General features: G+C 38.7%; 2 protein-coding genes and 2 long non-coding RNA genes across 5 annotated transcripts; all 4 read right to left on the bottom strand.

Annotated features, from left to right (window-relative positions):
- Positions 1–990: 990 nt before the first annotated feature.
- Positions 991–1,678, bottom strand: LOC135651006 (uncharacterized). The gene is made up of 2 exons (XR_010501708.1): positions 1,576–1,678; positions 991–1,490 (listed from the first exon to the last, which is right to left on the bottom strand). It is a non-coding gene; the product is annotated as an uncharacterized LOC135651006 (long non-coding RNA).
- A 665-nt stretch (positions 1,679–2,343) lies between these two features.
- On the bottom strand, positions 2,344–3,101 carry LOC135650519 (protein GLUTAMINE DUMPER 3-like). Its single transcript, XM_065169931.1, has one exon. The coding sequence runs from the start codon at positions 3,005–3,007 to the stop codon at positions 2,495–2,497; it is 513 nt and encodes a 170-aa protein (XP_065026003.1). The 5' UTR covers positions 3,008–3,101; the 3' UTR covers positions 2,344–2,494.
- Positions 3,102–3,919: 818 nt separating this feature from the next.
- On the bottom strand, positions 3,920–14,285 carry LOC135651710 (diacylglycerol kinase 4-like). The gene is made up of 12 exons (XM_065172067.1): positions 13,764–14,285; positions 12,284–12,406; positions 11,892–12,029; positions 11,724–11,809; positions 11,467–11,551; positions 10,127–10,202; positions 9,426–9,508; positions 7,582–7,652; positions 6,729–6,806; positions 5,694–5,781; positions 4,885–5,001; positions 3,920–4,206 (listed from the first exon to the last, which is right to left on the bottom strand). Exons 1-12 carry the CDS (start codon positions 14,145–14,147, stop codon positions 4,048–4,050), a joined length of 1,488 nt encoding a protein of 495 aa, XP_065028139.1. The 5' UTR covers positions 14,148–14,285; the 3' UTR covers positions 3,920–4,047.
- Positions 14,286–14,924: 639 nt separating this feature from the next.
- Positions 14,925–19,136, bottom strand: LOC135650750 (uncharacterized). 2 transcript variants are annotated; one of them, XR_010501613.1, is made up of 7 exons: positions 18,853–19,136; positions 18,052–18,494; positions 16,526–16,738; positions 16,269–16,408; positions 15,915–16,169; positions 15,554–15,651; positions 14,925–15,318 (listed from the first exon to the last, which is right to left on the bottom strand). It is a non-coding gene; the product is annotated as an uncharacterized LOC135650750 (long non-coding RNA). The 2 variants fall into 2 exon arrangements; XR_010501612.1 differs by having other exon boundaries at positions 15,915–16,408.
- Positions 19,137–26,529: the final 7,393 nt, after the last annotated feature.

The following is a 26,529-nucleotide window of genomic DNA, read 5'->3' on the forward strand; positions in this document are numbered from 1 at the left end:
GACGAGTTGGCGTCTTTGGGGATGCTTAAGCAGCGTCAAACGACACCGTCCTTAGCTCTTGGGATGGTCATGTCGTATAGTGTCTCGGTACGGAACCCGACTTGGTGTGCATCACGGGGTTTTGATGGCGTATGACGTCAGATTTTGACGTTGGTTGGGACATGGTGTGATGTCGATGGTGACTCATCCGGGAAACAAAATATGCCTTATCATGGTGTCAGAAATCTAGAAATGATAAGTTGGAATCAATGCCGAGAGGATAGTTTTATATAGTAAGAATTAAAAATAGTTAGATTAGACATATTACAAATGATTGCTATCAATGTTAGGATATATTTATTAATATGTGAGATAGAGATTGAGGAGAGGATTAAAAGAAAAGTTCCAAAATGGGAGGGTTTGAGATTTTATTTGATAAATTTTTAACATTTAAAATATTGATTTTTGTGTATCAGATTCATTTGTTAAAGATGATTTGAAAGCTTGTCTTATTTTTTTTAATTATATGATAAGTTAGTAGAGTTTTTAAATAGAAAATATTTTACCTGAATAAGTTCTCACTATTGAGTTTTTACTAAATAACATCTGATTTTTAAATAAGAGTATTTTTTCATTAATTTGATAAAAATATCTTTTTATCTTTCATCGATCATATCTGTCTTTATCGTCCTTAACCATACGCCTCTAGTGAAGTGGGTGATCGAAGCACTGCACCTCTCATGGGGGGAAGAGTATAATGAGTAATGTTACATAGAGAAAAAGAAAGAGGTTGTGGAGGCGACGAGAAAGTAAAGAGAAGGAGAAGGGAGAAGGGAGAAGAGAAAAGATAACATATACCACGAGCAATGGGAGTAGCGATAGCATAGACGATGATGATAAGAGTGGCAACGAAAGTGGAGACAACTAATGGAGGATGAAAAGATATTTTTATTAAATTTATAAAAATATGATGACTCAAATAAATTTTAATTATGAAGGCATCATTCCGTAAAAGACTAACATACATTTCTAAATAAAATCCCAAAAAACGTAGCATTTCCACATCCGATACGATTCCACGGTTTACATAAACTACATTAGGATCATACAAAAGAAGGAAGCATCACATCATTCTTTTTCTCTCTGTCTTGTTTGCGCGCACGTCCTCGGCGTCCTACTGGTTCGACGTCCCTCTGCTGTCTGTCGGCCACTTCCTCCGGTATCTTTTCCGAGCTCAGCACCCGATTCTGTAACGCGAGAGTCCGGCTCAGACGACGACACGGACGCCGACTGTTTCCACCGCCCGCAGCTGTACTTTTCTCGGGCACTCGACCAACACCATACCTCTCTCTCTCTCTCTCTCTCTCTCTCTCGCAGGGTGGTCATAGACCGGCGTGTTCATCTTCTTGGGAAAGTGGTGGTGGTGGTTTGCTTTCTCCCACCTCTCCATGCAACATCACCACCATGTTCATCTTCTTACAGTAAACATTTGCTTATTTGTCGTCCATAATCTGACAAACGAATCGAGTGGGACGTCAACCCCTCGGAGTGGATGAGCATACAATATAATTTATAATAGCAAGAAGAGGAGAAAACCACAGAAGATGAGGGGACGGATGCATGTTCTGCGGGGAGAGAGCTTCTCGGCCGGATGGCCGCATCCTTCTTCGGAACCCCGGCTTTGCACCAGGAGAAAGAAAAGCCATAGGCAATTGATTGATTCGCACCACCACCTAAAGAGCATATAGCAATCATTGGAACGAGTCGAATCTTTCGATGGAGAAGTGGGCACAAATCGGGTGGCTAATTTGTTGCCGCCGGTCGCTTGTGATTCAACCGTGGATTTCGACCTTTCTTTTTTTCCTTAAATATATTTTAAAATTATTTGTTTATACAAATTAAATTAAAATTACCGATGTCGACAATCTTCAACAAATATCAATTTAAGTTTCAGACTCTCAAGTAAATTTATATATTTCATGGTCACTAATATTTAAGATGTTTTAAAATTAATTCTACTTATGGAAAAAAAGAGAGTATATATATATATATATATATATATATATATATATATATATATATATATATATAATGCAAAAATAAATTACATAACTCTCGTGCATAACATGTAGAATAAGCGAGTGTGACAAGGAAAAAGCTACTACTGTCTGCCATCTGTCTTCTCAGGCATCTCGTAGGCAACACACGTCTGGCTCTGTCGACACCACAACACAAACAGTATCCGAGCATCATGGCGGGCGGAGTAACGTCGGCGTGCATCAGATAGCCGCGTCCCCACCCACCGCCCATTTCTATTACTATTATCATTAATTTATTTTTCTGCTATAATAGAATCAAATCCACTGAAAGACATAAAATATGCATTTTCTGTGCAACCGGAAAACACAGAAAAAAAGGGGGCTCTCTTCTTCGACTAAAACATTACATTTTTCCCGCAAATAAAAATCAGAAAAAGCGATCTAAATAATAATAATAATAATAATAATAATAAAACTCATGCACCCAAGTTTTGGTTCTCGCTTTGGCTACGGATCTGTTCCTTGTTTTGCGTCTCATTTCCCGGCCCCGTGCAATCCTCGATCTTCTTCCCCTCCTCTTCGTCATTGTAATGATCGCCCTTATTACAGTGATCACCGAACGACGACGAGGCTGGGCTCGAAATGGGAGTCGCGAGGTACGTCGGCTTCTCGTCTCCGGCCATGATCACCACGACCTTTTCCTCGTAGCACGCGGCCGGCATCGCCACCCCCACCCACGTCTTCGGGTCCGGCTCGGCGTCCCCGCCGTGGCGGCCCCCGAGGCGTCTCGATAGCTTCCAGTAAGAGCAGGCGAGGAGGAGGAGGGCGAAGGCGATGAGGCCCAGCATCGCCGCCAGACCCCCGAACAGGTAGGGCACCGGCGAGTGCCACTCCGAGTGCCCACCTCCTCCCCCCGCTGCCGCCGCCGCCGCCGCCGCTGCCGATGGCACCACCACTGCCGTCGTGTTGAACCCTGCTCCCGCCCTCATCTCCCTTCTCACTCACAGGGAATGAAAGCCTCCCTTTCTCTGAGCGGTATTGGAGGAGATGGTGGGCGATGGATGGAGGTCTCGAAGGTGGTGAGGACAGAAAGGAAGGTGGCGTGTAATTTATAGGGAGATTGGTTAAGAGTTTTAGGGAGAGGGTAGAGTGGGAATAACATCAAGTGTGAGATCTCTCCTTTCCTTGCAAGGAGGATTGAATTGGCTCCTTCGAGTGGATTAGCTAATTCTTTAGGGTTTTAGATGTAAAAATAATAATAATAATGTTGAGTGGAGAGAAGTAATTGGAAGATGAGGTGAATACTTATCCACAAAAGGGCCCTCAATATATTTTTGTCCATATAGTTATGCAATTGTCACCTTAAAGCTGAACATATATATCTATATAATGTATTGCGCACTAAGGAAAAGGGATGGAGAGTGACATCAATAAGCTGCATATATATATATATATATATATATATATATATATATATATATATATATATATATATATATATATATATATATATATATATATATATATATATATATATATATATATATATATATTTCATTCATTTCGGTGGGTTTTCTTTTTTTTTTTAATTTGTTATTTCAATGATATTTATGGTTTGGTGGAGGCGAGGAGAGAGTGGTCCCAATGATTTAGATTGCCTTTTGGAACATAATCTACTTTATAAAAAGTGGGATGCTAAACAGTTTGTAGTTAATTGATTGCATATGGCATAATGGGACGTATCAATCAAATTAAACGGTTTATATTTATCTCTAAAATATCATTAAAAAGAACATGCATTTTGCTCGACGATATATACATTATTTTTAATGATATGGGTTTAAGTTTAAAGGTAAATTTGGTATACACATTCCAGACTCGATCAATCTTAAGCAATAAGATTTCACAATCAACTTCCTCGATATAAGTAAATAGGCTGTAGACACGGAATTGAAAATATTGTTTCAACTGTTTTTACAAACATGAAATTAACGGGTTGTACAGAATTGTGCCTCGTGGGTTTCCAAACTCACTTCCCACTTATCATGCGCGATTGAAAGGCAACCCTCTCTATCTTCACGAAGGTCGACTGCTCCCTCTCGATGGATTGTTTCCATGGCTCTCCATCCATTTGCATGTAAGCTTTGTTCCACTGACCGCCCCGTAGTTCCAACTTAACAGCAGCCGCCTGCACTCAGCGATTAATATGCATTTATACGACTGCCAACTTTAATCCGCGTAACCAAGCAACTGTGTTACGTTACAGTTGACATTGGCCACGCAATGCTACAGATCTCAGGACACAGAGTCATGAATGAACATTTGGCGATACATAAAAAGAACAACGAGAGGAAAATTAAACAGAAGCTTGCCCCAAAGCAAACGAAAAAGATAAAATGGATTTTTATCAAGTACAACTACCTATAGATTTAGCTATGTTCCATTGTGCTCTCACTTACTTCGAAAAAATAGCAAACACCTTCTTGTTTTCCTTATTTCCTTTCATCTTCTCATCTCTAAGCTACTGTAAACCTTGATTCCACTTTGTTTCACACGTCGGTCACATATCTGAGCACCATGTTACAACAATTAACTTAAAGATGATAATTGTTTGTGCATGTCAGTCAAGATTTCTTGTGCATTTTGTTCTATATATTGTAACTGGAATAATCTGGATCCTGCTTCTATCCCCTCAAACAAAGTTGACTCCAATGTTAATTTCTTTAAAGAGAAGCACCCTTAGACATCAATTTATGATGAATGACAACAAATCATCAAGACTCGTGACACTTTAATTGAAACGATCAAATTATAACAATGCTAAAATGGTTCTCTGATAGCAGAAAGGTCAAGATGACAATGGTACCTGAGCAATGTGTTTGGCTGAAATAAGTTCTACCATAACAAATGAAGCATGCCATCCTTGTTTTAACCCAAATATCTCAAGCATCCCATCATCCGCACGAGCCTCAAAAAACTTTCTCTAAGCAAATAGAAGATTAGTACATCAGTGCATATTCCTTAATATATACAAATACAAACACACACACACACAAACACACATACATACATACATACATACATACATATATACATATACAATAAATGAAATGTAACATGAGATTTGTGACTACATAACCAATTATACAACTGTCAAGCTTAATAACTTAAGATAAAAATGAGATATCTGAATACAATAGTGGCAGGTTTTATATTAAGCATGAGCGAGACAAATCTATGCATAATTTACAACTACCAATATACAAATAAAAAACCCCAGTGCTTCTCTGCAAATTACATAATTTCTCCCCAGCCATAGTAGTTTATATTATATTATCGGTTCATTATAGTTCTATAGCATGTAAGAGATTATGAAGCAAGAATTTTATATTTAAACATGGAAATATCAAATACAAGTCAAATCTTTTGATACATTTCTTATCAGTGCTTAATACAATGCACCTTTTATTTGACACCGTTACTGGTGTATGTAGTAAAATGACAAATTAGGAACTCCCAAGCGTCATCTCATTATTTCCAATAAAAAGTAAATATCAAACCGAACTGAAGGTAAAGCAGACATGCAGTCTTAGACATTTGAGAATTGTGACTATTGAATAACTGAGAAATCAATCCAGCAATTAGAAAAATCTCATTAACAAAAGTAACGCAGACCTTCTCTAGATATTCAGGCATAGGCCGTCCCCATGGATGTCTTCCACCTCCATAACTGTCAAGATTTAGAAGAACAATTGCCCTAACGCTGCAACCCAAGAACTCATTGTAGAATTAATTCCATACAAAAAAATAAAAAAGTTACACAAGACAGATAGGATATAAATAACATTATATATAGCATTCTTATGTGTTCTACTTTCTTTTTTACAAGAAAAATAAAGGGAATGCGGATAAAGAAAATTATAGGTATAAATTCACTTTTCATTTAAAACCATTTCCATAATTACAGAAATCCTGGATAACAAATTTATGCACACAATTCGAAAACATAAACAACCTGCAAAGTCAGGTTGAGAAAGATTTCAGATGTCTGACACAACGAAACCATAGCTGGTGACAAAAGTGATGTCCAAGAGGCAAAGTCATGACATCAAAAGTTGACACATTGGAGGTCAGCCCATCGAAGGACTATCATATGTGATCAACATAGGAGGCTGACCCATCAAAGGGCGATCTATACATGACTGGTTACATCAAAGGTCAGCCATGGGATGTAACCGCAGCAGAAGCAGCAGAAGTTAATACCTCTACCTATCACACAGGTCAAGATGCTAGAAAGACCCACTAAGTCAGCTCCTATCATCCCATCCAGGGGACGACCAAATATGACATCATCATTTATCTTGTTATTGTTTTTTATGTTGAATATTCATAAATGATATCATCAGTCATAGTAGGGCCAACCTATGGGTTAGATCATGACAAAATGTAGATTATTGGTTATCATTGTACTATATGATTACCCAACATATTTTTGTTCTATTCACCTTGAAAACAGAATAACAGTCTCCAGCAAATTTTTTTATGGAAAGAGAAAAAGTCCAAAGCAAATCAAATTGAAGAAGGAAAAAAATGAATTGACACCTAGTCAGCACTTAAAAATTGAAGTGCAAAGACAGATAAAACATGCATCTCTTGAACATTATCATAGTAGATTAGATAGACAATGAAAGAACATGAAAGTAAACTTGCCTTGAAGGAACTGGAATTTTCTCCCATTCTTTGCTGTTGACTTTTTTAATATAAAGAGCTAAAATGTTTTTAAGTCCTCTGCATTTGAAGTACAGGATCAACAAATAAGCTTTCTTCTGAACTTCTCCATGTAGATAGTAATTGACATATAATATAAGAACAGCAGGAGAATGTCTACCAAGTCGAGCAAAAGGAGGAATTCGTCCATCATTGAAATCAAATGCTACATACTACCAAATTTTAAAATGTTCAAGAAGGTAAAAGAAATTGTGGCACAAAATTAGGAAAAATATTATTGAAAAGAAAATCAGTGCCTGAACTGTCCAATCATCCCTAAGCTAATCACCTCAGCTCCATTAGAAATAATGTTTGATTATATAATTGATGCTCACTGCAATATACTGTTATCCTGTTGCGCTGACCACAATTTTAATGAATCATACATATCTAGTAACGGTTTGAAGCATGTAAATGTAATGTCCAGGCTGATGCCATTAATTTTAGCATATAACAATTATTAAACTGGAACAAGAAAATCATCACTGAGGGTCTAGTCGAGACATTAAAGAAGAATATTCACTTATTTGGTCAACAATCATGCTGTTTAATGCCATCACATGGAAGCGACACTAAACTGAAATTTTAGCGTAACTAGTGACGTGGATGGAGGAATTGGAAGGAGTAATTCAACAAAATCAAGCTTTAAGCTGTCAGGAAACAGCGATGAGAATTTCCCTACATCTCTTCCATGCTATATATAGTAAACATGATCAGTTTCACAACAAAAATCACTATCGAAAAAGAGAAATTCAGGAAAGTGAAAAATTATGATCCACATGAATGATGGACTAACCTTAGCCCTGGAGTTTTCATGCACGGTGTAAAAAACCACCCTTGTGTGCAGCCATATCCAGCATAAATTAACTGTCAAAGGAGAGGGTCAAAATGGTACCCTGTGCATTTATAAACCTAGATGCTTAAATTGAAAAAAAAATTGAGGATCGCTTTCAATACTCGACACAAGGAACATCTAAAATGTAGAACATAGTATAGGCAATTGAGGTTGATTTCAACCAATAATTTAAATAGAAAATCAATTAGTCATCACGCATTGCTGAAACAGAAGAACCAAGCCCCACATAGAGAAGGGGTTGAGATGTAGTTTGCATAGTGAGTAAGTACTGCATATCTGACATATTCATATCTGACAAAAGGTTAATGCATCTTGCGAACTAAGTACTAAAATTACTAGGAAAACTAAATATATTCATGTTGGAGTTGGCTTGTGCACATTCGTTAAAAGAACGAGAACTAAACTAGTACTAGTACAAAAAAAAGAAACATCACTTTTTTTTGTTGAGAAATTGGATGATAAGTTTTCCCATTGTGAATATCCTACATTCATGAAGTAAATCTCAATCATAGAGCTCCAAACTTTCATCTCAGAAACACATGACCCCCTTGATTTAAGAAGGCATCTCCTAGGAGACACCTATGATAACAACAAAGCTGTAAAGTCCCAATCATTTGAGTCGGTTACATGGATCTTCTAAGAGACACCTATAAATAAAAAACAAAAGTCACTTTGACGACTTGAAAGGTAAATTGGTTTTGCTTATCAAGTCTTAACTTTTGCATACTGTAGCAGGAAAGGTCAATCTAAAGTTTCAACTTACACTGAGGATCATCTGGCAACCATTACTAGTGGAATAATGAGAACATGCAGCATTAAGTCATGCTACCTTCTGTAGAGTATTAATTTTAGCAAAAACAAATTTCAACTGTGGTGTCTACCTATCCTTGAGATTTTGAGAGAAACAATCACAGGAGTTCTATATAGAACAAATAGTTTAGCAGCCATCAATATTGACCTCAGCGAGAATTGAGATACTCCTCTTTATGGTACTTCTAACCAAGGAATGCAATTTTGCTGAAATTCTAAAATCAATAATGATGACAAGCCTCAGTCAAATTGATCATTTTTTATTTTAAATTGGAAGAAATCTTTATTACATCAAAGAGGGTACATGATACTCACATGTGGACTCAAACATGAGACCTATTACTTATGCAACATTGCACTAACCAGCCCGGATGTCTCAACAGAAACCAAACTGATCATTTTTAACATCAATGATATTGGACACCAACTTAACTTAAAAGCTCAACCTTAATAAGTTGTAAGCCAAACCCATTGTATGTCATCCAAATCTTTCAATTCTTAAAAAAAAGGAACTATTACTTAGTCCTCTTTCAATCTCTCGTCTTACACATGAATATTCTCTCTTCTTTTTTTTTTCATGTGTTGCTCGACTCAAATCGTCTCTCCCTTATTTGTAAGGGAAAGTAAAAAAATGTGGTTAGACATATTATTCTTTTTCACTTTGTTGTGTCCAATATCAATGATTGTGGGTCTGAGAGGCATTCAATGAGTAGTTGTGTCCTTCAATTTGACTTTGATATTCTAGGAAAAATGACAAAACATAAATACCATGAGTGAGAATGTAAGATTAGTGTAAATAAATATTTTATGCATAGTACGAGCAAGACATGATTTAAACTATACTCCTTTTAAGTAACACGTTCCAATTTTTAGTCTGAAACAAACAATATAGTGCATCTGAGATTCAACTAAAGAGAGTTATTGTCTGTCCGAAGTGCAGATGATGAATGATAAAGAGGAAATCAGAATCATACTTTATTTGAAATTGGACCCTGTGCAAGGTATGGCTTTTTGTTACGTAGATGGTGGAATCCATATGCAACTTGAGCATCCATTCCTATATTTAAAATAATTGAAAAGAGTAAGGACTTACACACATCAAATGGTGGAAAAACACAACTGCAGGAAAATATTGATAAAAAAAGCATATGACCAGATAAACAGATTTCAGTATCCTTTTGGATGTTTCTCTTTAACTTTTTGAACTTCACGATAACTTTTTGTATAATCACTGCAAGTTATACTATGGTTCATGTTCTCAATCTTGATCCAGGTCTAGAAAGAGGGAGAAAATAAGGAATAACCAAAGAAATCGTTGTCAAGAGCTTGGGAGGATTTGAAAAGATAATTTAAAGGAAGACAAGCCCTTGACATGATGATTCCTGAGGAAAAACAAGTTGCTGCAGCATAGGCATCTTTTGAACAGAAACGAACTGAAGATAAGTTTGCAGGAACTGGGAATCAGGCTGCTATCAAACATTGTATAGTTGTATAGACACATACCATTCTGTCTTAAAACCTGAAAATACACCCAAAAAAAAAAACAATTGGCCATATGCTAAGATTATCTAACATATGGACCAGTTACGGAGACAAATAAAGAATATGTGGACTTGATTTTTCAAATTGGATTGGTTCTAAAATGAAAATTTAAATAATAGCCCATGGAGCATACCAATGCTAAGGTAGTTGTAGAAGACTCCTCCAAAGCAAGAAACGCTTTCTGGCAATTCTCTTTGTATGTCCACATCCTGCAACAACATTGATTTTTTCAGACAGATCACCACATGTAACTTATATGAGTAAGCATAATTCACTAAATTAGTGTTGGCTGTTAATTGATAATGTCAGCTACATGAGTGATTCACAAGACTACCAATAGTATAACAAATTCATAACCACTATCCTCAATGAAGGAGCCACTGAATCTCCAAACAGATATGAAATTATATAGTATCTAAATTCAAAGAGTACTCAGAAGTTGCTATTTATGGTGTGTATCAACTACTAGTAGTAACTTGAATTTTAGCCCACATCTGAGATGTGAAACATTAATATTGCAAAAAGTTATCTCATCAGCAATCTCTTCAATATGTGCTTCTTTCCGTCAAAAATTCCACTTATTTTTATGGTTCAGTGACTGTGTGCAATCTGCTATTCAGTGAATCCTATGAAACAATAGATGGTAAGCTGCAGCCAGAAAGACAATCTACATGAACTAAAAGGCACTTAAAAATTTAAATATAACAATGACAAGACAATTAATTCCATTTTTATGCAGGTGCAGAAAATGAAGAAAAAAATGCAAACTACATACACTAATCATCATGGCCTATCCAAGAGGCATACAGCATCTATTCATACAACATTTTAGATACATTACAACTAGGAAGCATTCTCATGTAACTTCTAAATCATGACTATCCTACAGAAGAAGCAAATTATGTTTCACCAGAAGTATGAACTCAGAACTTGCATAACACGGCTATCAATATCCAAACATGTAAAGAGTGTGACTGGAATCTACCAAGCCTAGAATCACCTCAGCAATGGTGATACCATATGAGGAAATGGCATTGTCACTACAAACGGGCAGGTTAAACAGATTCATGAACAGCTTTAGAACTAGGAAATTAAAAAGAAGAGCTAAAAGATATCACTCACAAAGCCATACGGGACCCCCACAAACACTCGAGTGAAGAACTAGGATAACTTAGTCAAAGTTTGAATCCTGGATGTACCAGGATTAATTGTGTGAATACAAAAAATATGACATAAAGTACTTCTGGAAAGTTGGAAGGATGTCACAAAAGTTATTTCCTGCTCAATCAAAACAAGTAGGAAGGTATATGAAGTGTGAAAAAGAAGCATTTGAAAGCATAGGTCCTGACAAGGCAATCTTTTCTCAGGAAAGGAATAATTAGCATATATCAAGAGAAGTGTACAATTTAAATTAACAAAAGAATCATATGTAGAAAAAATAATTTGAAGCAGTAAGGTCAGTCCACATCACACCTGAGTAAGATCATAGTCCTGCAAAGGCTTAAGAGAATATGGCAGTTCTAATCCTGTTTCTTGCATCATGATCGTAACATGCCAACTGCATAAAATATTAATTCTCAGATAATATGAACTATCTCGTCTTTCCCTTGCCAATGAATGAGAAATAAAAGATAAAGAAGATGGGCCTTGGTTATTCAATGATAAGCTCTAGAATGAACACAGAACGAATACATTAACAACAAGATAACTAAAATGGATATTATGCTGACCTATCAAGGTGCTGAATAGGATTTGAAACTGCCTTAAGAAGAGATCGTTTCACTGCTGACCTCCATGCAAAAGGAAATGAACCACCCTGCATTATGAGTAGCCACATAAACTGGTGTATCTCAATGAAATTGCAGTAGTCAATCTGGCAATCATGTGCAGCCCCTTACCCAACCAAAACTTCTTGAAAGATCATTCCCCGTTCCAAGTGGAATAATGCCAGTTGGAGGAACTGGCTCTCTTTTCTGCACAAAAAGTTCTCCCAGGCTTCCCAATACCCAACCTACTGTTCCATCACCTCCTGCAACCTGCAAAAGAAAATAAATAATTCAAGAAATGATGCAATGATTAACAAGAAACCACCAAATGGAGAAATAATTGCAGAATAAAAAACATAGAAGTCTTAAATGGTTGACTAGCAGAGAAGTCTTAAGGTCCACAAAAAATGAAAGGCTTCGCTATGATACATGACTGAGAATGTCAAGCATGCATGAATGGACAAAATTGACTTATACTGGAGAACATAAGGTACCATCAAGCAATCAGTACCAGAGTGACATACCATAATTCTTAAATTTTCACGAACGGCCTTTGCACAATCATCACCAAGATTAGCCAAGTTCTCCAAGCAAGTCAAACCATACCGAACGAACTGTGGAGGCTGTGTAACTGAAAGATCAAAGACCTGGATTAAATATAATAAAGAATTAGATAGTGACCTGTTAGATCATGCTCCTAGATATGTTTCCATAGAAAAATTTTCACATAACTAAAATGAACTTAGGACAAAATTCTCATCATTGTCAAGAGAAAAAGAGGCCTGATTAGAGTCACTGTAGATCACATTTTGTTGATATAAATGTCTTGTAAATCATACTGGAACAATGGCCAAAGAGTGCCATCTCACAATTTTTTACCATAAATATGAGAATCATAACATGTTACATGCACTCAATTCATCCATAAAGTTCTCATTATCTACTAGAAATTGATGCACAACCTGCTGACACCATACTAGATCGTCTTATATCTAAAACAACATCCTCATAGGTGGCTTTCTTCACTTGGATGAAATTTTTTACCAATTATATCACATCCATAATCATTCAGAATAACAAACTCCAACAAACTTTATAGCTAGACAAATTACGTCAAATGGCCATCTAAGTCCACATTGTGCTCATAACACCAAACTCTGATCCAGTGGGAAGGCAAAGCATAAGGTGCTAAATGGAAGGCAATTTCCAGCACAATCTACCTTAGACCACCATAATTCATTGCTAAACATCATCATCAAAGACCCATATAGTGCAATTTCCTTTTTTTTCTTCCACGAGAATGATAGGTCAACAAGCAAACATACTTCCCGTAAAAGTTAATGAGTCAGACGGGAAGACAAAAGGAGAAAGAAAAACCATATTATATAGGCTGATCATCTAGAAGATGTAGGCACCAAGCAAATCCAGAATCAGGACTTCCTCTTAAATCGAAGACAACCTTGAAACCTAATTTCAAAATCTTGTCAGTGTCAAAGACACCGTATCAACTTTTAAAGCAGCCGTATACTTGAGAATTTTTTAAAGATTTAACACAAAATTCGCTTCTAGACGTCTACGTGATAATCTTTCCTGGTCTTTCCATTTTTAGTCTTTAGTGTTTTCAACCTTGAGAGATGCAAAGAGGTGCTTTCACAAATAGTTTGCCACTCCACGGGCTCCTTGGGAAATTGTCTTCACCGAAGGCAAAGCAGCAAAGCTAGCACAAACTCCGAGTCACCAAGAAAAGAAGAAAAGAATTCTAAATCTTCTGAATAATGCTTAAAGATCGATCAAGACATGGAAGCCAAGAACGCCGCATTAGGAATTTTTATCACGAACTGAAAGATCTAAAGATTTGCTTCAGTAACTCAAAAAGATTACTCAAAGAATAGAACACACTCTAAGCAAGATTCGATATTTGACCTCAAGAACCCCAAAAATATCTTCGTAAAAATGCAGTAGGAAACCGCAAGAAAGTGAGACAGGAGGGGTTTCTTTCTTGACCTGTTCCTCGCTGATGAGCTCCTGAAGCCGGAGCTTAAGCTGCGGTCCGTGGCGGCCGCCGCTGCGGGAGTTCACGAACACCACCATGGGCGCCTCCGGCATCTCGTCAACCTCCGGGCCGCCCCCGCGGCCCTCCGCCCCGTCCTTCAACGCCGCCTCGGCGCCGGCGTCCGCGTCCCGGGCCCGGATGGCCGACGACATCGCCAACCGGAGGTACGCCGGCATCAAGATCCTCCGCCTCAGCTCCTCCTTGTCGATCCTCATCCCGGAGATCCCGCACCCCCGGATCGACTCCCACACCGACGATCTCGCAGCCACCGTCCCTCCCTCCTCCGCACCCCCTCTGGAGTTCGACATCTCGCTTTTCACGCCCTCGCTAGCCATCGTTGCTCAAGAGTAAGCAAGAAGGAACCCGGACGGAATTGGTTCGACCTTCAAGAGGGGAAAGAAAAAGACTCCATAATATTCTTTCTTCCGATTCTTGCATATTAAAAATATTAATTTAAATTAATTAGTTCTTGAATTCCACGAGCAACAGCAGAGGTCTTTCCCCTCAGTGGAAGAGGAAAGCGAAAGTGACACTGCGGATGTTGGAAATCACAGAACCGCCTGCCACGGTTTTAACCGGCGGCGGTTGGTAATTGAACCCACCCCGCCCACTTTTCCGGTACCGTCAAAGACGTACCCAATACGTATCATAAGCGACCGAGAGAGAGAGAGAGATTCACGGTTTACGCGTTGAGAAATGCGGGAGAAGGGAGGCCTTCTTTCCACTTGCCGTGTCGCTGTTCGACGAAATGTTCTTACGACGGGAAATACTGTTCCTTTTAATTCGTACATAAATCCACAGCTGGTAATTAGGACGCAAGTCAAATGCCAACTGCTGGCACGTGATGCCACGTGACGTGTGTTGCCGAGGACTCCCGCGACGGACCCACTCACCCGCCTTGATCCGACGGTTGCCATGGAGGATGTACGCCTTAAACGAACGGACCGGATGAGCTATGCAAGATGATTACGGTAATGCTATTCCAGAATTATATATATATATATATATATATATATATATATATATATATATATATATATATATATATATATATATATAGTAGACAAATATTTTTTATCTTCGAAAAAATTAGTACTGTATTGAAAATAAAATATTCGAATCGGATTTAAATTACATTTGGATAACTATATATTTAATTGAAATTGAATAAATTGATGAGCATTCGAACTGTGGTGTCCCATCAGATGTTGGTGGCAGTCAATAAATAGACGTGGTTGGGCCATCGCGAACAATTGCATCAAATAAAGTCTCCCCAACCAAGCCAAGCCGTTGGAAAAACGCCACAAATTTGTGCGACACCATTGTCGGTGTATTAACTCACAGAGTTTCCACCTGCTACAGTCATCAGATCTGCATCTCTAACGGTCGCAAAAGCAATAGCAGCCGGTGACACATCCACATCTTGAGCTGGTTGATGTCAGAACGCCTCTTCCCAACACTCTCCTTTCCTTGGTAAACAAACCCACGTAACGATGACAGCAGCCGCTGCAACAGATTCAAATTTTTAGTCATAAGGTTCTGAAGAGAAGTCAGGCTCTTCTGGCTTCTGTAGCTTCTGCATGTATTTATTTATAACAAAAGAATTTGGAAACTAAATGTTCTCTTATGAAGTTCATCATAAACCACAATGACTTGAAATGATCTGCAAGAATGACTTCTATAAACATTCTACTTTGAACACAACGCAAGCAATAAAGATAAGAAGATGGCCGCATAGCACCTGCATGTTTCCGATCAGGTGCGCAAATAGAACAAGACCAACAAGGACGATGAGTATAGAAAACAAAAGCACTCGTTGTCGATGTTTGGCCACAGGAGCTGGAGAAAGATAAAAAGCATAACCTTATAAGAAAGAAGCAGGTTCTTGTTATAACTAATGCAGAGAATCTTCAAACAGAAAGTGAGAAGAAAAGTACTAATCTAGCTTTTGATTTAGCAAGAAAGCATATTTCCTTGTTTAGATGCCTAAGTTTATAACCAAACTAACAATTATAATTTTCATTTGCTACAAACTGGTCAAAGTGTTAGAATTGCTATTGTGTTGCATAGAAGGGCAATTCAAAGACATGGAAATTGCGTACTGCGTATGTTGATCATACTCTCCTCTGCTAAAGTTTTTCTTGTCAAGCAAGAATACAAGAGCACAGTGAGCTTCAATCGACCTGATGTGGTAGCATCTTTCTGATATCAAGGAAATAGCATGAGAAAAAAAAATCAAGAGTATATCCATAATTGTGCCAAGTCATATTAACTTTCACATGAAAGATAGGAAGTAAGAGTTCATGCCTTAGCTTTTGCAATCCCCGCTAAAGACGATAGAAATACTTCTTGACAAGCTTCGTGGTAAGAACTTCATTTGTTAGTGCAGATTTAAAAATGCCAAATTTGAAAGTGCCATTAGGACCACAATTTATGAAAACCTTTGTGACACTAACCCAGCTTTGACGTTCTGGTTGGCTTGACAAGCCACAATCAAGAACCTTAGTTTGCATAATGGTCTATCCAGAGTGCATTGTGATTTCCAGCATGTCCTCTGTCTTTCAACTGAAAGCAAAGACCATGAAGCTCCTAAAACCTGCAAATTCCAATAAAATCCTGTGAAAACTCTTTTCCTCGGAATCAAGACAATATATCCATCATAATTTTCAAGGTTGATACACAATAATTAAGGGAAAGTGATAGAGTTACTTACATGGCTGGCAATCATGTAAAGCAAAAGATTGTATACAGCTCCTGCCCAACCAGTCTTTGTAACAACACCAGTAGTTTTAATAATTTGTTGACTTAAGGGAAATATGAGATAAAATCTTGGTATGTATTGTATTAGAACAATCAGAGCAAGTGCATTATTGTTGTCTTGGGCTCTTAAGTTCCTGACTGTTAGGATGACTGACCAAACAACAATCTGCGTGAAAGAAAGGATATTCAGGTGGGACAAATACACAATTTATACAAAACATATCACAATTTTAACGAAAGCTTCTAGAGCAAATTGAAATCCTCTGCCTCAAATACTAGTGTTTTTGTTGAAAGAAAGTTTACATATGAGATTGTTTATGATTCATTTTCCAAAACATGATGAAGGCCTTTGTTTTCCTGCAACCTCCCGTTGGAAAAGCATATATTAAGGCTTTTTATATTCCTGCTAAATACAGGACATCTCCATGGCCAAAATATTATGGTCGAGGTACATTTAAATCCTAAGACATCATATCATAGATAACCCAACAAAACTCATGGACAACAATTCAGAATTACCAGGCTAGATGGTAATTGCATAATAGACAAGCAAAAACTAGTTAAAAATATAGTTGACTTGATTGAGCATATGGTATGCGACAATGAATGACCCAAACAAACTCATTTAAATGGCACATCAACTGGGTTTATTTCCAGATTTGTCCCAGAACCCAAAGAGTAACTAGACCTGTTCAAGAAAATAAGGAGCACCAAGAACACCTGAACAACTAAATTCATGCCAAAAAAATTTTACACCATATAATTCATCAACAAGGACAGTGATTATGTCAAGTATTGGTCTGGATTTTATTTTTTCACGAATTTTTAGAGTCTATGATTTTATTTTTTTTTCCAGTGTTTTCTAGTACTTGCTTTGTCCAAGTTGTGAAATTATTCTCCAGCTCATCCTAATCCATTGCCTGCCACCAACATCCTACTCACTCTGAATCCTCTAGTGCTATTGGTGACATCATCATCATAGGCTTTAAACATCCAACCGTTTCACTTAGTTTAAGCCTAATTGGCATGAATATGATGTGTCTGTTTGCAGCTATTGAAAAACTGTTCTTCTATTTGGTTGGAAGGGTGACTATTTGAAAGCAAGTTGTATCAGCAAGAACTGACTCAGCAAACATGCAACACGCTAAATTTTACTTTACATAAAACTGCATGATTTATTCATAATCTTCCAAACCTTCACATAAAGCTCACTATCATTCCAAATGGATGCTTCTCTCTTGCATAGAACTTACCATATCTGAATGGAGTTTATGTACATCTTCAACATAGTGCTAATTTTTAACATGGCAGACTTAGTTATTATATATATGAACTACCTGCAACTTTTGATCAATCAAGCTTTCAGCGAGGATGACAACTAAGTATCATCTTGATAGAAGTATATTATTCATGAACAATTCTAGGCTATGTGAGCTGAAACTTCAAGAGAGGGACGAGAGCAAGTCTGATCTCAAATACCTCATGGCAATCTTCTTGCGGTCCATTATACGCTCTCCCCGTCCAAATACTCTCAAGCTTGGAGAAACATACGCAGTCCTAACTTCACAGCTATGTTCAGTATATAGAATAGATTGGCAAGAGTTCAGAGGAAGGTAATGGTAACTCTCATATTCTCATCCGTCTTGATACACATAGTGCTGCTCTTATCGGCCAACGGCAATTAGAGGTATAGAGGATCTATGACCAGTGCAACCAAGAATGAGACGAGGAAGACATGGTTCCATTTCATCAGGATGTTGCTTCCTGGATCCAGTATCCTCTTCCACCAAGGATCATGGTCCTCGATGAAAACTTTGGAACCCAAAGGGTCCCCAGAATCAATTCCACTGGGAATTAGTCCACCAGGTTGTGAGACCTGGTATTTGATTTTTGTTGCTTTCAATCTCTCACCAGGATAGAACCTACACATGAAAATAGCATGTAAGAAGAAGCCTTAGCCAAATCCCAAGCAAGGTAACCTATCACATGAAATGAACGATAAAAGAATAAGAATTAAAGATGGTTTGCTTCATCTCTGAACATGAGCAGGGTTGGAAACGTTACAGGCTTTGGCCACAATGAGATCTCATAATGCTTACCACACGAACTGAATCATATTCAGGATGAGCTTTGATGCTTTCTAGCATTTCATCGAACAGAACCAAGATAACCAATCTAATCCCATAAAAATGAGATCAAAAGGTCAAATTTTTGCTCACCAAGTAAAATGGAGTGGAATTTACTTCAGGAGAGGAAGACAGATAGGGTTTCCGAACATACCTGACGGCTCTCTCCTTGAACTCCACCTTGTCGTCGACTCTCCTCGACCCAACCGTAGCTTTATATCCGATCTCGGCCTCGATGGGGGCTCTATCGACCACGGCTTACCCCACCTGACGTCCCCAACGTTGTGGGGCCTTCGCATAGCTTCCGAACAAGCGTGAAACGGAAGCCAAGCAGGGGAGATGCCAATGTCGGTTTTTTTCTCGATCGGCCATCGGATTCGGAAAGGAGAAAAGTTTTTTCTGCGTGGAAGATTCTCCGATCCACCGGAGGTGGGCGACGAGATCAGAACCAAGAAACTACAGATACCGGAAGACTGAGGGTGGAGTGCGCAAGACTTTAAAGGCGGTAAGAGCGAAACCAGAGGCGGGAAGGTGGAGGGGAGTGCATGTTTTCGGGTCGGGTACATGTCGGAGCCGCTTGGATCCGAACTCAGAATACGGATTGAGAACCCGCACCCTCATTGGTCAAAACGGATTAACGTGATTTTGACTATAAATTAGTTAAGTGTTTATGATTTATTTATGTCTAAAATAATTTTTATATTTTTAAAGATATAATATATAAGTCTCTCTAATCAAGTCTGAGTTAACCAACATTCAAATCTGCTTACGTACAAGTTCACTCATAATAAATTATTAATACAATGACACATATAATTTTAAAAATAATTACTATAATTTTTATAATTTTGGTTTATATCTAAAATAATTCTTATATTTTTAAAAATATAGCATATAAGTCCCTCTTGACAAGTTTAAATTATCATACGTAATAGCTTACGTGACATGTTGTTATGATTTTTTTTCTGAGTTTTTGAATAATGTTTATTGAGTCTGTTTGGTTCAGTTAAAATCGGATAGAGATTTATTTAATATTTATTTAATATTAAGAGTCCAAGTCCCGATGAACTCTGGATGGAACTCTATAAAGAGTAATGTAATTCTTTCTTTTCGAAAATCAATCAATCAATAAAAAATTATTTCAATCTTTTGACAAGACCATATGAGGTCGATCCCCTCGAAGCGATTAAGGAGGGTCGATCCCCTCGAAGCGATCATTCCCTTTTCATCCACGATAAAATATTAGGGTCTTAACACATGTTGATTCATAATAAATTATTAATATAATGATATATAATTTAAGTTTAAAAAATATATCTCATCGAGGAAGAGGAAACGATAGAGGTTGTAATAACATATGAACATGAAAAGACAGAGGTAGGAGAGGGCGAAAACGAATGTAAAGAAGAGCTGAACCACTATATCATAGGCACAATAGGTGGGTGTGCATAAGAGGATGAATTGGGAGGCGGTGGAGATGAAGATGACTAGGAGGAGGAAGAGGGACTATGAGACTATTACATACGTAATGTCGGACTGATTTACGCACATCCACCTTAGGCAAGATCGGAAGCTCCTAAGCTTATCGTTAGTGTAGAAGAAGTTACGTGCGTACGACACCCTACTATACAACAATGGCTCAGTGTTGCTGTTGGTGGTCACTTCCACGACGATGCCTCATCATGTTATTAATGGTGGTCTTAATTTTTTAATTTAAATTATATATATTATTATATTAAATAAATTATTGTGAGTTAATATGTCATGTAACTCTAATATTTATTAACTTAAACTTGACGGGAGGAGCTTATATATAATATTTTTTAAAATATAAAAATTATTTTAGATACAAATAAAATCATAAGGATTTAAATGAATCATAACTAAAACTATATGGGTTAAAATGAATTTTTTTATTTAAATTATATATATTATTATATTAATAATTTATTATGAGCATATAAACAAACTATAATGTCGGTTAACTCAACCCGAAAGAACTTATATATATTATATTTTTTAAAATATAAAATTTATTTTTGTATATAATAAATTATAAGGGTTTAAGTAGTTTGACTAAAATTAGGAGTTAAAATCAACCTTAATAATATTGATGATAGATTCAGCATACCCGCGAATGCTACCCGATCAAATTGATACCGGGTCGGACACTGTTATCCATGCCCGCGATGTATCGTTTGCGCCAAGATCCGCGCCTCGATTAAACCCACCGTCAAATTCGTCTCTCTCCTCCTCGTTCAGTCTTTCTGTTTCTCGCTCGATCGAATTCGAGTACCCCTCTCTTCGCCGTGGGAGGTCACGGCTTCCGCAAGGTTCGCAAGCTCTCCAACTAGATGACGACGAATACGACCAAGAATAAGGAGGAGCTCGAGAAAACCTCATCCCAGCCTCGTCCCTCGACGTCCGCCAGCCCCTCGCCCCTGGCGCCTCCGTCGAGCCTTAGCTCCACATCGACAGCGCCTCCCCGACCGACCCGTTGGATCGTCTTCGACATGCTCGATTCCGTCTCTTGATCCTCTTTCAAGCCCTTGCGCTCCGACTGTGACGAGGACGCCATCGCTTCCTCCTCGACGTGGTTCTTGATCGTCGGAGACGATGTCTGGGCTATGGTCGATGCGATACGTTCGCGGGATTCAGCTTAATCGCGTTCCCAGCAGCGCTGCCTCGATTTATGGCCGACGAGTAGTTGGAGATCTACTTCGCGACCCGGGACCGGGAGTTCCAAGTTGCCTGTTTGGACAAGGGTTTGGGAGAGGATTTCCTAGTGTCGCCGTAGCAGACGGCGCTTTCTGGGAGGACGCCTCCGGACTCTGCAGAACCTGCTTGACGAGTTCGAGGAGAAGGCCTATGGGGGGCGGGTTACAGAGCCTTGGGCTCGGCGCACTCGATAATAGCTTCTTGGCGTGTGGTTCAGGAATTCCGGTTGTGAATAATTTCGCCCATGTAATTCATGGGAAAGTTGTCTCAGTGAAGATTTTTGGTAATGGGGCAGCTGTGGATCGTATTTCACCCCGAGAAGGCGGTTCTAATACGTTGTTGATGAGCCCAGCACAAACAGGGTAACCCAATTCGACTGGAGTTCTTGATATTGAGACGGGAAGGGTCATTGACGACTGGGATATCAAGAAGGATGGTATCCGAGACATCCTCAGTAGGTTAGATTTGAGGTATTGGAATGGAATTTATCCAGGATTTAGCAAAATCAATAAACTCTCCGATGCTGCAATGAACTCCGGGTCATCATATCTAGAGTTTCCCATGCATCACATCCACGAGAGATGGGTCCATCGCTATGTAGTCTTTGGATGGAAGATAGATTTGCATTCAAGGAGTACGATGTGAATGGAAAAGAATGCATTCCTGGGCTTACCTTTCATGTTGATGTTATCTTTGATGAGAATTTGATATTGGGTAGAACTAACACGAACTTGATTGCAGTGCCTTCATGGACAAAGATGGGAGGGAGAAGAGTGGTCTTGCGGCATAATGGAACATATAATTGCAGCTCCTACATTGTTGAAGCTTATTCATTCAATAAAGACCTATCATTGAAGTATAGTCCATTGGGTTCATCCATGGCAGGCTTGAACAGCAGGTTTCAAACGGTCCAAGTCTCATGGGTAATGAACCAAGCATCATTTTCAACTTCTATCCATACTGCGCATTTTACATGTCTAATTAAGTTCTTTTGGTATTTTATTTGTTTCTCGCGGACCTTGTTAGACTTGTATAACTAAATCTTGACTGCCAGATGGACTTGTCTAACCTTGTTAAGATAATGAGGCATTAACCGCTCATTGTAACTGCATTAATCCCAATTCTAAGATCAGATATGTTTCCTGGAATCTCCTTAGGTGCATTTTGATCTCAGCTGAAATTCATTCACATTTTGATTTGTTTAGATGTTGCAGGAGACGTGCCTGCATGAAAGCATGTAAAAGCTTGTTAGTATTCCACTTTTGAGTGCTGAATTGATGTTAATTACATAGTCTACATTTGCTAATTGTGTATTCGATGGTACTTGAAGTCCTCGTGATTGTTTAGAAAGGCATCATCACTGTGGCTTACTACCTTTAGTTCTTAATTATGCTATATATATATATATATATATATGTTTTGTAGATAATCTTGATTTTGATAGAATACATAATATGGATTTATATCTATGGACACAGTAAGTACTGCTTCTGCTAAGTTAGGAGAAGGTTTTTGGTGTTCTATTATAGTGTGACTGGCCATGTTACTAACATCTTGAACCTTGTTGTACAGTTTGCGCAGCTGCGCCTTTGCAAAGGACCCAAAATTTTCCGTAATTTTCACCTGGATTCATTGATAATGTAATCATATGAAAGAACATGCAACAAAATTTGTAAGTCCACATAAAAAGAATATTGTGGTCTTCATTAAGAAGCTTAGAGAAAGTGCAGAAGAGTTTGCTCTTGTAAAAAGGTGAGGAAAACATGGGAGGGGAGGGGGGAAAAGCGGAAAGGAAAGAAGAGAAGAAAAAATAATAGAACGAAAAGGTTATTATCTTTTTATTCTTTTGTGGTCTTGTGGTGGTGTCATCTCTTGCATCCCCCTGATCTTAGTACATTTTTCTTTTCCTTTCTTTCTTTCTTTTCACTTTTTTGACGAATTTAAATTATGTTAGGATGAGCAGAGGACTGATTTGTGAGTGATTTATATACAGCATGTTGGTTCAGGATCGTCCAATTTTTGGTTTAAATATGTAAGCCATGGAACTGCCAGTTTTCTAGGTGTCAATTGCCCAAATAGCTGTTTAAACAGTAGGCAACCAATTTGAAAAACAACGTCGGGAGTCTTATGCTATCATACCTTTAAATTCTCAAATGAATCAAGTGATAAAGTTTCTCTTGCAGCTCTGTTCATTGCTTCATCATTTAGCAGAGTTTTGCTATTGGTTTGAGTAACTTTCTTCTCACAAAACCTTTAGTTCATGAATGTACTTATTTAGAGTAGAAATATCGTGGTAAAGAAGAAGATGACTTCTGTTTCCTAAGCTTTCTAGTGAATTGGCGTAAATCCTGTTCATTGAAAGAATTTGATACAGTTACTGTTGGCCTTTGAATTATTTGAACTTGATATTGACTTGGCCATATGGTATCTCATTTCTGAATGACTATCGAGTAATATGTTGTATTGAGAGCAACTTTACCAGGCAGCGGATCCCAATAGTTTCAAACTTCCTTTTTACTGGACAAAAATAAGGAGGCAAAGGGGTCACAGACCAATAATCATGCATCTGCTTCTCGATGACAGTATCAAACTCATAGGAATGTGAGAGAAACACTGATTCAGGATGCATTCAGATGGTGTATTCACTTAAGAGTTTACATGTAAACCACTTCACGATTTTGTGGGTTGAAAGATGGGAAATTTATTGGATTAAATACATCAAATACGTTATAACTTGGGTTGAGGATCATGTAATATGCTAGTAGTACTTTGCTGATATAATTTATGAAGTATAAGCATGCGTATCTGAAAATTGGAAAGTGAAATCGGTAATGGATAGTTTGACACTTATTCTGATATGGTTTACTTTTTTGATGTGGTCCAAGCTAGAGAAAATTTCATGCTATATCTTTCGTTATGTAGTCTCAATTATCTTGAAGCTTCCAGTTACTCACGTAGCTTTGTGTCATGTTCAATCTTTCTACCTGCTATCCTTCCATTTATGCATCATGAATCCTTACAAAATTGGCTTCATGTTTTCACCAGTGAGAGGATCATATTATAGATAGTTCTCTTGTTATCTATTATTGTCCTGTTAGGTACTGTAGCATTACGAATGTGAATCACTATTCAGATATGATTTCTTGATACTGTTTTGATAAACAGAGGCCTGTTTATGTACTCATCAAGGTGATCAACAATGGTAAGCAGGAGAACCATGTGATATTTATGTATCCTATTATGGGATGGGTGTGTGAAGTACATGGTATCATATGTTTGTCCTCCTGTAAGTTAGATAATGTCAAGATCTTAGGTGCAGTCCTTCCTGTTGTACTTTCTTTCCAAAAATGTCTCGAGTACTTATCCGGATGTTTTGTTCCCACAGGTGCCACGCAGCGCGGTGGCTCCTTCCTGGATGAGCATCATGTGAGATGAAGGCAAAGCCTTCACTTGATCCAGGACTCTCTTCCGCTGTCCTCTGACATGGCCCCGGTGTCCATGGTTTTGCCACCACCAAATGCTGTCTCCCACCTGCTTCCTCTGCGCTCTGGATCCAGGCAAAGGTGGAAAGCGGGAAGAAGCTTCTGCAGCTGTGCTGTTTCCACATGGCAAAGTGAACTTGGTTGGGTAAAGTCACCAGCTACTTCATCTTCACGTCTCCACTGGTACGATTCAAAAGTGTTCTATCTTTTTTTTTTTTACCTCTATTGTGTTGGATAGAGTAAACCAAACCAAAACCTAACCCTTATAGAGGCCGCCCCACTAAATGCCTGCACATCATACATAACCTATCCACCCTTCATCACATTTCTTATTCGCTCCAATGTATCATCACCCATCATACAAGAAGCTACTGCCATTGGATAGTAGTATCGACGTCCACTTATTTCCAAAGTGAATCCAGTCAATAGGTTATCATCATCGAAGCTTCGCAGTAGGTGTTCTCAAATGGCTGCTAGACACTCAAATCCAGGCCTAATCCAATCTGTAGTCCAAGTCTAAGGCATCATGCATGGAACACGTCGCACCCAATTCCATATCAGATACGGCATCTCCTTTCTGCTCAACGTCTCCTGTGCAAGTCTGCACTCTCTTCCTGTCAAAGATCGGCTCCCTCACGGCAGAAACCAAAGGTTGGTGCATTAGGGTCCAAAGGCAACAAGACAAAAGGATGGTGTCCTGTCCTAAAGCCCACATTCTATAATCAAAAGTTTGGCACTAATATGCCAACATGGGCCTATTCACACTTCCTATATCACAGCTGCACTTACTCTACATTATCCCAAATCTCGGGTCTTAATCCTCAAATCTGGATTACTTAGATTTAATCCCCCCCATCTTCCTCTCTCTGTCTTCCGCACACCACATGCAGAAGTGGGGCCGATTAGGATCAGACCATGATTTTTTAACTACTTCACTAAATTATCCAGGCTCTCCTTAGGTATGTAGGGGGGGTGCCCACCATCCACAAGGTCATTTATGTTATCTATGGAGGTTCAAATCTTCTACAATCCATTTCTTTCAATCAGCAGAAGATAATTGTTTAGCGTAGAGAGGTGATACTGCTAGAGGAAGATCCACTCTTGCTCCAACAGCGAGGCAGGGAAAAGAGACTGGTACATCGTTAGCGTGTGATAATTAATCCTACGTGTGCCTCTTCGCTTCTCGAGAGGTCCTCCCTCTTTATCCGTCTGCGGATCACGCTTAGCTAAGTAACATCAGGGGAATGGAGTGACCGCAAGTGATCGGTATGAAAAGCTGGGACCCAAATGAGGTCCACGTAGGCAGTATTAGTGGGGCAGCTACGTGGGCAGTGGGGGGTTGGGTTTGGATAACCATCACGTCGACGCAGTCAAGGGCGTGACACGCCTCGGGTAGCGTCAGCGTTGCGTCAACCTCTTCCGGTTGGCCACGTGTCGCCCATCCGAGGTACCTCTCAACGCTGGAGGCCGCATCTGTCGCTAGTCTGTTCCCGACGGTGGGTCCCTTTCTGTAGGTGCGCACTGTGGGCACCTAATTCTTTTACGTGCTCAGTCGTGGACGCCGTCGTTGTCGCAGCCGCTGCCCCCCGAAAAACACCGACACGTGTCGGGAGCCGTGGAATTTTCCAACC

The sequence above is a fragment of the Musa acuminata genome, chromosome BXJ3-10 (genome assembly GCF_036884655.1).
Source record: "Musa acuminata AAA Group cultivar baxijiao chromosome BXJ3-10, Cavendish_Baxijiao_AAA, whole genome shotgun sequence".
In the NCBI taxonomy this organism is placed as follows: Eukaryota; Viridiplantae; Streptophyta; class Magnoliopsida; order Zingiberales; family Musaceae; genus Musa; species Musa acuminata.